The 12,222-nt window shown below is 37.7% G+C and overlaps 1 protein-coding gene across 1 annotated transcript in view; it reads right to left on the bottom strand.

Moving 5' to 3' along the window:
- Positions 1–11,495, bottom strand: part of DCBLD2 (discoidin, CUB and LCCL domain containing 2) — a 136,664-nt gene extending 125,169 nt beyond the window's left edge. Inside the window, exon 1 of the mRNA XM_031457123.2 lies at positions 11,400–11,495. Within this exon, the coding sequence (XP_031312983.1) occupies positions 11,400–11,460 (61 nt within the window). The 5' untranslated portion in view covers positions 11,461–11,495. The remainder of the gene's footprint in view (positions 1–11,399) is intronic.
- Positions 11,496–12,222: the final 727 nt, after the last annotated feature.

The following is a 12,222-nucleotide window of genomic DNA, read 5'->3' as shown; positions in this document are numbered from 1 at the left end:
GATGAGATGTTTCCTGAGGGCTATGAAGCAGAGGTTCCAACTCATGGAAGGGATAAAATTGAGGCCAAGCAAGGTGTTAAGCTATTATGCTCTTTAACAAAAAGAGGGCTAGTGGACCCTTTTTCCCCTCAAGTTCTGGAATTGGAAGTTAGGCTTGGCTAAATCACCCACAGAATTGCATGAGGTTTGGGGAATTTGGATATGAGGTTTTTTTTCTCTATTCATAGAAATCTGTCAACACACTTGTTATGCCCTGCCTGTGGGAAGATGCCTGGTAGGGGAGATAACACACACGTCAGGGCCAGGGGACTGACACCTCTAAGCCTGACAAATTCTTTCACCTCACTTGAGAATAAGATGTGGAGGAGGTCAAAGGAAGGACCTAAGAAGTGTGCACGCGTGAATGCAGGCTCATGAGGGAGGCTCAGTAAGGGGCTGGGGACACGTGAGCAGATTAATATTTAGTACATTTCATGGGCTCCGAGGTTATCATTGCACAAAGCTAACAGGTCATATCGGTTTCGTGCTGTGAAGAATTCACCATGCCTGTAAGATGGCCTACAAGTTTTGAAATAAGGTCAGTGCCAAATTTTATCTAAAGTAACTCTTTAGAAATATCATTCCAGTGACTTAGGAAAAGGATGAAGTAAACAACTGTAGAAGATAAACATTGTAAAATGTGACGATTGACACTTCAAAGGAGCACAGAAAAATTCCTAGATAAGACAGTATGACAACATTAACCACATTATAGGATACGGGGAGTTTCCAAATACCACTTTTATCTCGTGCTTCTGTTTATACTAAGAGCTCACAAAATGAAACTAAAACTGGCTTTTGATCACTATTCCTTTTGATTTTAAAATGATAACAAAACAGCACCATTTCTCTTATATAAATTTTGACATTAAAGTCTCTTTGCCTATTCATTCTAACTCCGTTTTTTTCTGGATGTATTTAATGTGTTCATTTGAGTAGAAAGAGAGCATTAAAGTAAAGGAAATGTGTGAGGAATGAACTATGATCTCACTCTGGGGTGGGAAGGTTGGAGAGGAATATAAATCTCAGTGATTCTTTTCTAGGAGTCATCATGGAGAAAATAAAAAACTTACTGTACTTTCAGCAGGTCAGCTGGACATTTCATACTTCCCTTGAGTTTATCTTTCATTTGTCTTTATAAGAGAACTAAAAGGAACAAAGTCACTGGAGTTTCCAAAGAAGATTTGCAAATGGTTAACAAAACTAAAAAGTGAAAACAAATTTTAAAGACTTCCTGTTTATGAAAGTCACTTTTCTTCTCAGCAGGGGGAGAACTCCAGAGGAACAAAATCAGCAGAGTTGGCATTAAGAGTTGGTCATTATTTCTCAAAATATGTAAACAAATTTTTTATTTCCCAGTGCAGCTTTTGTGGCACAAAAATATTACTGGTCATTATGGTGGAGATTTATTGTCTTGTCTCTCTAGCACTGGTTACCCCTTCTCCCCAAACAGCACCTTCATTTTCCTTAAGACGTAAGCCTTCTCCCACTCTCCATTCATACTGGTGAGCCAATCAGCACATTCTAGCCCTTGGCCACAGTGCACAGTGATTGGTTCCAGGATCATCATGTGACCCAATTCAGGCCAACAAGAGTCAGTTCTGGACTTGGTTAAACATATTAGGAATAAGAATCCTTTTCCACTGGGATTTTTAGCTTTAGGATGATGAGGGGGACTGGTGGGTACTGGGAACAACTACACAGACAGAACCAACTTGAGAGCAGAAATAACAGAGAAGAACGTGCTGCTAAGACAAGGACAAGGACCAAGTGCTGATGACCAGATTTGAGTTCCCTTACAGATGTGTTTTTAAAAAATGAAGCTGGCCTCTTAGATCAAATTTCTGGTTAAAAAATTAGCAGAGGGCAAATATGGGATATATAGAAAGTCAGTATTGATTGTTAAGCAGTAAGTAGCCAATTCATACTGAAGTTCAAATTTTTTTTGCCTTAACCTATTCAGGCTTTTAAAAATTTATTTCACCAAAACATTTTCCTGCTTATTATGTGCCAGACCATGTCTTAACCAGTTTACCAATAAGAACTCACTTAATTCTCCTAACAAATCCATGGTGCAGGAATTAGGGACATCCTCATTTTACCATCAGTGAAGAAAAGGCACAGAGAGGTGATGTAACTTGCCTAAACTCACACAGATAGCAAGGAGCAGACCAGACCTGGGAACTGGACACCTTTAGCCTGACTTCGGATCAACACTAACCATTATGTAACACCACCTTTGCAGAACAGAGCTCCACCTTATCCAAGCTCATAAACAAACAGAAAGAATGTATTATTTTACATTTTATGAAAACAATTGAGGCAGATGGATATTGTCGTACAGCTTGTTAGTAACAAAAGTGAGACTGAGAGGCAATATGGTATTGTGATTAAAAGTGTAGGCTTTGCATTCAAACAGCCTGGGTTTGAATTCCAGCTATACTAATTACCAGCTGTGTGGGTGTAACACCTCTGCATGTCTTTATTTCCTCATTTATAAAATGGAGCCAGTATCTACCTCTCCAGGCTGTTGTAAGGGTTAAGAGTGACAGTGTCTGTATAGCATTTAGTGGCATACACTAATTTAACTATTGTTATTAATAAATCTCATCTTTTTTGTTAGACCATTCTAACACATAACAATTTTTTTCTCTTTCATTTATATTCTTCAGTACATATAGCTATTCTGCTCTCATTGAGCCAGTGCTTTTATGATTTTTCTCATAAGTTCATTCTTTTAAGTCTAGGTTTTTACTCATCTCTGATCTTGTCCTATTTCTTCCAGTTCTAATGGGCTTTTCTTTTGGAACGATGAGAGAAAGGGTGGGATACAGAAAAAGTCAAGTCCCCGACCCCACCTTTTGGTCTCTGTTTTTAGAGAATCAACAAGGTACTCAGTCATTTCCTGTTCCTGTATAAGTTCAGAGATATTGGTGTTATGTGTTTGTTCAGCCCTTCAAATAATTTTCTTTGGAGAGGGACTATCAACTATTTATTAGGGAGTTGCCTCTGACCCCGATGATTCCACGCAGGAAGCCAGTGTGCATGTTAGCTTAGTTTTCAAGGGTGAAGACAAAAGATCAATCAGTAGGTGAATTTTAAAATTTTGCTACTGTGTCTGAACAACAGTGTGAAAGTATTTAAGAATATGTGGTATAGTACTGTTGGAAAACCTGTAAGAGCATCATCGATTGTGGTCGTTTAGTTGCAGAGCTTTGTGTGTCATGGGCAGCCACAATTAAGTGCTTCAGAACGTTCCCTCAACCCAGTCCAGTGACAGACATTTCACACTCACAGAAAAAGGGCAAAAGCAGCTTTTTCTTCCTCTACATGTGAGAAAAAGCTATGCTCTCCTACAGAAGGAAGCGTTATGGCAATTAAGAGCAATCAAATGCTTATGGCACTACCTCTGTCTTTCTCCTCATGACTTTCTATACTAATCAGCCATGGAGAGAAATTTAAATCTAGTTATCATATTCTACCATAATTGCCTAAGAACACAATACATAGCTTTCTTCCTCTGGACTTCCCATCATGGTAATGGGAAAGGCTGACCTGACTAAAATTATCCAGTTGTAATATTTTGTGATCCAGTTAGATTTTGAAGCTGAAGGTAAGAAGAAAATTGCTCCAACATCCTTCTATGCTCAAATGTTAAACTTAGTCTCCTATTTTCTCATGTGGTGAAGAAATGTTAGAAGAAAATATTTTCTCTTGAGTGTTTCGTCTCACTGTTAACAAGAAATGTTATGACATGAACATCATCCTTTCCTCTGAGGGACTCTCTCCTAGGTCATCGCTGGCAGCAGGATGTGGCGTTAGATGGACAAACATGACCCTGTGACCCTTCTGCTAACGTGGACCTTTGGGAAGGATGAAGCAGATTTTCCAAACAACTGGTTTAAGAGCACTGAGGTAGATAAAATGGAGACACTGTTCTGCCTCAACTTTGGCACCAACTTGTCTTTGAAACCTTGAGTCATCTTCCTCTCAGCAAGTGAAAATGCTCTTAAAACAACTCATTACTCAATGACTCAGAAAGAATTTTGAACAACTGATGAAAATGCTGTCCATTATTTTGTGAAGGTAACAATTTATTTTCCCCAAGTTCTAGGGGACTTTTCTAGTTATTATTTGTAGGCAATGAGCTGGCAGAGGTTGTTTTGTTCATTGGGATGCTGTCTTAGGGGTGAGTTTCTAGTGATCAAGACTAAGACAATTGGGTCTACAGTTTCCTTGATGAATTGAGCCATTGGTGAGTTAGAAAAGGGGGACTACCCACATTCTGAGTTGCTTTAGCCCATTAGATTGTTTGACTCTACTGGAAATAAGATGAAGCAAGAGTTTAAGATTAAAACCTTCAATATGAGGAACTGTGTTGACTGATCTGTTATTTAAGCTGGAAAGAAATGTAAAGGGTAGAGACAGTTCAACTCATTCAAACAGAAATCACACACGCATGTACACACACACATGCACACAACAACTCTATAAAGGAAAATGAAAAGTTTTGAGGTGACTTCATTGTTCTGTTTGGGTAAACAAAATTTACTTTTCTCTATCTCTTTTTTTGCATTTGACAGATTATTTCACGGAACTCATATAATTTGGATAGTCATGTTTTATAGGTAAATGGAATGAGTGTGATAAGATGTAAATCTTTTTGTTTTTATAAGAACAAGTGATTTTCTTATCCATATAGTGTATAATTGATAAGCAAAAGACATCTGGCAGTACCCATTACACTCCCCAAGGGGACAGTCTAGGCAAAAACAGCCCTCAGGAGATTCTACCCAGACTGATGTGGTGTTCTCGCAAGTCACAAGGTCAGAGTGACGCTGAAGCCAGGGAGATATGACATTTAGAGATGCAAAAAGCTAAGCAAACTACCATTGTCAAAAATTTGCAGTAGGATGCTTTAGGGCAGAAATTAAGGTCTCTGAGTGAATTTCCAGGAGGAAGAAAGGGAAGGCCCTGCTCTGCGTCCTAGAAGAGCTACAGTACTAGAAAGGTAACCAACAGGGATCAGAACAGGGACTGAGTCACCGAACTGGTGGTGACTGGGTTTCCCCAACAAGGCAGAGGCTCAGTCCAATTAGTCAGTCAGTAAGCAAACAGTTATTGAATGACTACCGTGTGCCATCAGTATAGTAGGTTCTGAGGGTTCAAAGGAAAAGAAGACACAGTTGCTGTCCTCTAACTCCTCACAATTAGAGACTGGAATGCAAGTTTATGACCTAACTAGGAGCAAGTATCACAGGACGATGAATACTAAAATAGAGAACTGGCATTTTTATGTGTTTTCTGCCAAATATCAGACCGATCTCTTAGATTAGGGTCAGGGATGCAGTCTTCAGGTGGAGATCAAGTAACTCTCTCGGCTCAGAAAGGTTATGTAAACGAACCAGGTCAAACCATTAATATTTTTTCCTATTGGGATTCAAGCCCAGATCTTCGTGACTCTAAAATGCAACCCCTAATGAGAAGAATAAACATTGAAAAGAACCTAAATAAATAAATAAATAAATAAATAAGGTAAAATGCAATCTCTTTCTACAATTCCTAGAGGCAAACTTCAAGTTAAAACTTGGAGGTACTACTTGCCAGAATGAGTCAAATTTTGCTAGTTTTAAACTCTCCTGTTTTAAATGAGAAGATACTTTTGTCTCCTGGGTTTAGCACATACTTAGTGCTTGATAAATACAGAATGAGTGAAGAAACGGGTCATAGCTGCACTAGGAACGAGCTCTGTGTGTATGAACAGAAAGACCATGGAGGGCTCTTTTGAGTGTGTGCAGGGCTCCAGAGCTGACAGCTCATGACTTCTCTGTGGGAGAGAGAGGGAGGTGGTTTCCTCCAGGAAGAGGGTCGGGTAATAAAGCCACAGAGGTTTGCTGATACATTTGCTAGGCATGACTTATGGGTCATTTAGGAAGTTATTTTGTGGCTCTGCTAATAAGGTTTCCCAGTGCGTCATTGCTGCCCACCGTCATCACTTCCAGTGGAGTTGATGGCTTCCTGGTCTGCAGCGGGGGCAATTATGTCCTCACTGCCAACCCCGATTCCGCATCACTTGATTCCAGTAATAAGCAGAGGAAATTTGAACTACCTGGAAATCCATTTTTGCAAGGCGTGGGATATCACTAATCTTTTGGTGCTGAAATGTTGGGGTGTGTAAGATTATCTGAGCATTCTCAGGAATAACTGTCACTACTCGGCAGAATTAACAGATGCATGAAAGCTAAAGTCTTCTCGTTGCATGGGAGTCATATATTTTCTTTTTTCTTTTATAAATAATTTGTTATTTTCTAATTATAAGATAACATGGGGGTATTAGCAAATACTGTATTTTAAAGAAAAGTTGAAAGAAGAAAAAAAATCATGTACAATTCCCCCACAATAAATAAGACAACTGTTGCTAACATTTTATTGAATTTCTTTCTAGCCTTAGCATTTTAATCTTGGCAGCTGAGATCATACTAAACATATAATTTGTACCCCTTTTCTTGCCTCTTCACTTAATGTTATTTGAACACTTCCCCAAGTTATTAAAAATGTAAAATCCTTCTAAAAGATTCTTAACTTAATATTTTAATTATTTTCAATGTTATCTTAAAGCCTCCAAATACATATATACATAACATATATACATAATTATGTAATTTTTTCCCTATAAATCAGCCATAATTGTCTGAGGTCGCATATCTGGTTAGTCACAAAACTAGGACTAGAAACAATTTTCTCTGATTCATTTAAGAGTATAATCTAAGTAAGTTTTTTCCCTTCCACATTTTCAGATAAAGGCTAATATTAAAAGTAGAATTGGGATTTTCATTAAAACTAAACTTCTTCCTCTTAAAAGAGTTTCACATCTTGCATATTTAGTCTTTTTTTTTTTTTTTTTTTATGCTTCCCAGAAGATTATTTAGTTTTGAAGGAGTTCAAAGAATGCAGGGAAAGAACAATGCCAGTAGTGCACTCTAATGGGATTTATTTTGCCGATTAAAGAATACATCACGTTAGTGTCTGTACCAGATGGAACATAAGCAGATTTTTAGTGACAAATGATATAATATTGTGGCATCTACTATAGGTTGGTGGGAGTGGGTTATGTTGTGGGTTTAATTATAACAATTTGATCTATAGTTTGAGTTTGAACACTGAGATTCCTCCCCTCCCTACCAAACTTTCCTTGACATTTTTTATAGATGAAGAAATAGGAATGTGGGAGTATAATCATTTGTCTGAGGTCACAGAGGGAGATGGTTGCACAGCTGGAATGTAAGCCTTGTACTTGACTGAAACCTTGGTTTTGTCCATGGGCCCAGATAGACACATAAAGCTTTTCTCTTCCCCAGCAGTGATTTTGAGTACCAGCTTCCAGAGATTTATTTGACATTGAATCTAAGCTTTGTGATCAGTATTTAGTAGGAGAAGAGGAGGAATTACTTATCCTTTTGCATACATTAGCATGCAAATAAATCCTTTCTCTGCACAGTGGAAGGGTCTGAAATGACTGCATTTACAATGTATCTTTTATCAGTGGCTCTGAAAACAAAAGTTGCTTTGAAGAATCCACATTTAGAGGCCTTCTCTAAACATTTACAGTGCTTCTTTTTCTTAGGATTAGTACTTCTATCTACTGTCATTTTTAACAAAAGGAGAATTATGAATTAGGTAATTTATTCATTACTTACAACCCTCCAGTCTCTCCCAAATGTTTTAACATGGCCTGCACTGATATATATGTATACAATAAAGCTTCAGATTTAAACAGAAAATTGAAACTACCAAAAGAGAATATCTGCACCTATTTGTCAGGTCTGGAGCAGTTACTGTTTGCTGCTAAAGTTTCTTCTACAGATGCAAGAAAAAAGTGTTCTGGCACTTTCCGTCTGTCTGATTTGGCAGCCAAGATTAAATGGGGGATTATAAGGGAAAAAACATGGTAATATAGGGAAAAACATGGGAGTTTTTGCAAGTCAGAATTGAACTTATAAACAGCGATGAGCCTGTTTTACTCCAAAGAAGAGCCCCAAATTTGGGTTTAAGAAACAAACAAGTAAACAAACTGCAAAGATAATATAACTCACACATTGAATTCACATGGATACATGACTGATCTTTTAGTCTGGGGTTTTTGTTTTTTTGTTGTTTTGGCAGTCCAGGCTAAATCAGGAAGAACCACTTCAATCTCATTTGATTAACAGAAACATAAGATCATTTCCAGTGTGATAAGTTTTTCTGTATTAACATTTAAAGGAAAGTTTTTCCAAGCGATCATACATAAGGGGCATTGTCTACAGACTGTGGCTACTGTTGTTTGAAGTCTAGGGGAATATTCAATGCTATCAGATGTTTGTTGGCTGAGAAATTATCAGCTGATACCATTGGCTGCTATGCTGTATACTGCAGGCAATAAGATTTGAGAATGTTTGCTAACACACTAAGCAGTGAAGAGGACGACTGATTCTAAATTTCAAAACTCTTTACCAGTGGTAAGCTGAGTTGGAATTCTTAAAATTATTATTGGGTTTATGTTTCTCTCTCTAGCTGTACATTTTTACTGCTTTGCAAAATGCTCTTTACATATTCAGGATGTCAATCTTCTCTGATATTAAGCAAATAACTTTTCTAAATTCATTGTTTGCTTATTAATAATTTCTGAATTTGTATCAAACATGACAGCGAATCTGATGTAGGAGTTCTCAATCAGGGGTTATTTTGTACCCCAAAGGACATTAGGCAATCTCTGGAGACATTTTTGGTTGTCACAACTGGAGGAAGGGTGATTAGAGGACAGGAATGCTGCTAGACATCTTATAATGCACAAGGTACTCTCACAACAAAGAATTATCCAACCCCAAAGTTCAGTAATGCTCAAGTTGAGAAACTCTGATTTAAACAATTATCCTGGTATATTATTTTTTCCAGTAGTTTCCTATTATTAAAAGAGAATGGGAAGATTTCCCCAGAATTTTCCAAGAGTAGGTTATCTCTTTATTTCCTGATCCTTTAAAACTTACTTGCTAAACAGCCATAAACTGGCTGAGAAAAGCCAGATGAAATCAACCATATGATTTTTCTGTGATGAATTAAAGTCAGTGTTGTGATTTTACAAGCCTTGCAGAGAAAACTGGTCAAAACGTAAGGCAGGCCCTCACATTAAACTCCCTAAGCTGGCAATCCTTCCCTAGAAGACTTCTCTATTGAAAATCCTTGACCTGCACATGACTGTCTTCCTAGTCCACAGGCAACCTTCCCTAGACAACTTGTCTACTCTTACTAGCAAGCCTATCATTGGCAGAGTTACGCTGCTTGCTCTTTGCTGTTTTCAGTGTCAGAGACCTGATCGCAAGTCCTTGTTTCTCCATGACCTGGTCCTTATCTTTTCCATGCTGAATTCCATTAAAAAAAAAAAAAATTAGCAAATTTATTGAGATATAATTGACATAAAATAAATTTCACCTACGTAGTTTGTTACAACTTGGTAAATGTTGACATGTGTATATACTTATGAAGCCTTCACCACAATCAAGATCATAAACGTATTCTTCACCCTCAAGAGTTTCTTTTGCCATTTTGTAATTCCTCCCTCTCCTCTTTCACTGCTTCCTCCTGTCATCCTTGGGCAACCTCTGATCTGCTTTGTGTCAGTACAGATTAGTTTGCATTTTCTAAGAATTTTACACAACTGGAAGAGACACATAGAATTTTTTTTTTTTGGTCTGATTTCTTTTACTCAGCATAATTATCTTGAGATATATTCATGCTGTTAAGAGTATCAATAGTTTAGTCCCTTTTATGCTGAGTAGTATTCTATCGTATGGATAAACCACAATTTATTTATCCATTCATTTCATCCAGTTATAAATCCAACAAACTCTACAGAGTGGGTAAAAAAGAGATATTAAAGTACAATACCTTTTGGAATTTCTCTTTCTGTAATACAGCTTTACGCTATCTCTTTATGCTTATTTCTGTAAGTATTTGAAAATAAATTTATATCATGTAAATTAAAAGGGTTTATTGGATCCAGATGGTAAATTGTAGTGATTGTTTTTTTCTGGTATACTGAGGGATAACCAAGGAAAACTCCCTGAAATTCTAATCTCTACTTAACCAAAAATATTGCTGGATTATAAGTACGTTTTGAACTTTGGTATCTCACTTTCAACAGTATTTTATCAAAACTAATATTTGGGATGAAAATCAGAACAACCACCACTAGCACCATAGAAACAATAAAAATGAAGGGAAGAATGACAACATTCACCACCTGAACAATCAGCTGTTTTTGATTTGAGAAATCCTGGTCTAAACAATCATCCTCATATATTATTTTTTCCAGTAGCTACCCTATTTTTAAAAGAGAAATGTGAAGATTTCCTCAGAATTTTCACCTAAATCATCAGCTATTTTTTCCTCACATATTTTAAACAATTGGTCTTAGATTCTCAGCTTGAGGGAACGAGATTCATTTTACTTGGAGAGTGGGAAGCAGGAGGAAGATAAAAATCACTCAGGAAACATAAAGGACTTGGCCTGTTAAGTTGAGTAACTGCCCAGCTTAAAATTGGGATAATGAACTGCCTTCTCTACCTGGATGAAGTCTTTCTCATGCTTCAGATTTCAGGACTCTTTTGGATGGCTTCCATCTCTCCAAACAGTTGCAAGTGAAACACGAGAAAATCTGCTTCCCACAGGCTGGGTGATTTAGCAGGTGTTGACTAACCATCGGCCAGGAGATGGGAGCAATCTTTTTTGATCTTACAAGTTCACCCTTCCTTTCAACTGGCTTTAAGAGCTTTCAGTCATGGTGCCCATGAGTTCTACACTGAAGGATGCATGTCAAAGATCCTAAAACAGTAAACAATTTCTGGCTGGTAAGGAGTTTTTGAACAGAAAGAAATCTGTCACACTGGAAGCTCTTCTGTCTGTGAGTGGTTCAGTGGAAGCAGGCAGGGCAGGGAAAGACTCCTCCACAGACAGCGTCCCCACTGAACTCCCACACGTTCCTGGCCATGTGTGAGTATCGAACCCTGGGGCCTCATTATGGAATCTTTCCTATCACTGCAACAGTTAAAAAATTTAGCATGTCTTACAATTTTTAAAACACTATTCAATTAACCATCCATTGGTAGACCTAATAGATTGGATTAGGTCTAAGATATTCTCACAGAAACTGATTATAACAAAAATTTAAATTCTACCAACTCTTTATGGAAAATTCATACAAGCATCATTTTTTTTAAATAAAAGGCTCACTTCTTATCTTTTACTATTGGAAAATGAAAAATACATTTTTCTAATACTTCTAAGAAATACTAAAGGACCCACCCAACTCCCAGGCTACTCACTGTTTTTCCTCTTAATTGCTTTTACATCAGGTCCAAGTCTGAGTGTTTGCACTTGACACATGCTTGATAAACTCTGCCAGGTCAAAGGATGCTTGTCTGTTTTACATTCCTCAGCCTGTGAAGCATTTTTTTCTGCTTCACATGCCTGAAGGGGCAAAGGTCAAACCTCCTCAGCTGCAGATGAGGTCATCCTTGCTGATGGTCTGCAGCTGATCACAATAAAAACAGGGTCTCCCCTGTGAGCAGTCCTCCCCATTTAGGAGCAGTGATGTCATCCCTGGTGAGACAGGATGAGACATGCAACTTCGTTTAAATTGAACTACATAAATTTTTCTTGTGACTACACTGCATCCTTTTATTTATTTAGTAGGAGGACTGGTTTGGTTATCATTTCAAATTAAAAAAAAAAACAGACATATGAAATAAAGGAAGCTTCTATTTTACAAGTCATCCTTCATATTTAGGGAAAGCCAGATAAAAATGCCATTTTTCTATGTCGAAATGAAGGAATATTGGCAGTCTCCCGTGGCTCATCCTTGTACGTCCAAATCACCTACCTCCAAGAACAGCACATGTTCTTTCCCGGGTTCCAGACGCAGGCAGAACTTAGTTTGAATTCTACCTCTGCCATTTACTATCTGGGTGACCTTAAAACCTTCAGGGTTAATTTCTAAGCCTTACTTTATTCAACTGGTTAAAGTGCAGAAAATAATGTGTACCTCACCAGGTTGTATTTAACATGTTTAAAGTGCTTAGAAGTATTCAATCCACGTTGTTAGTAACAACAGCAGTAGTACTGGTGGTGTAGCAGTGTAGGTCCCTT

Source organism: Camelus dromedarius, chromosome 2 (assembly GCF_036321535.1).
Source record: "Camelus dromedarius isolate mCamDro1 chromosome 2, mCamDro1.pat, whole genome shotgun sequence".
NCBI classification, from domain to species: domain Eukaryota; kingdom Metazoa; phylum Chordata; class Mammalia; order Artiodactyla; family Camelidae; genus Camelus; species Camelus dromedarius.
Note: the sequence above shows the minus strand (reverse complement) of the source record. Positions and strands in the feature narration are given on the sequence as shown.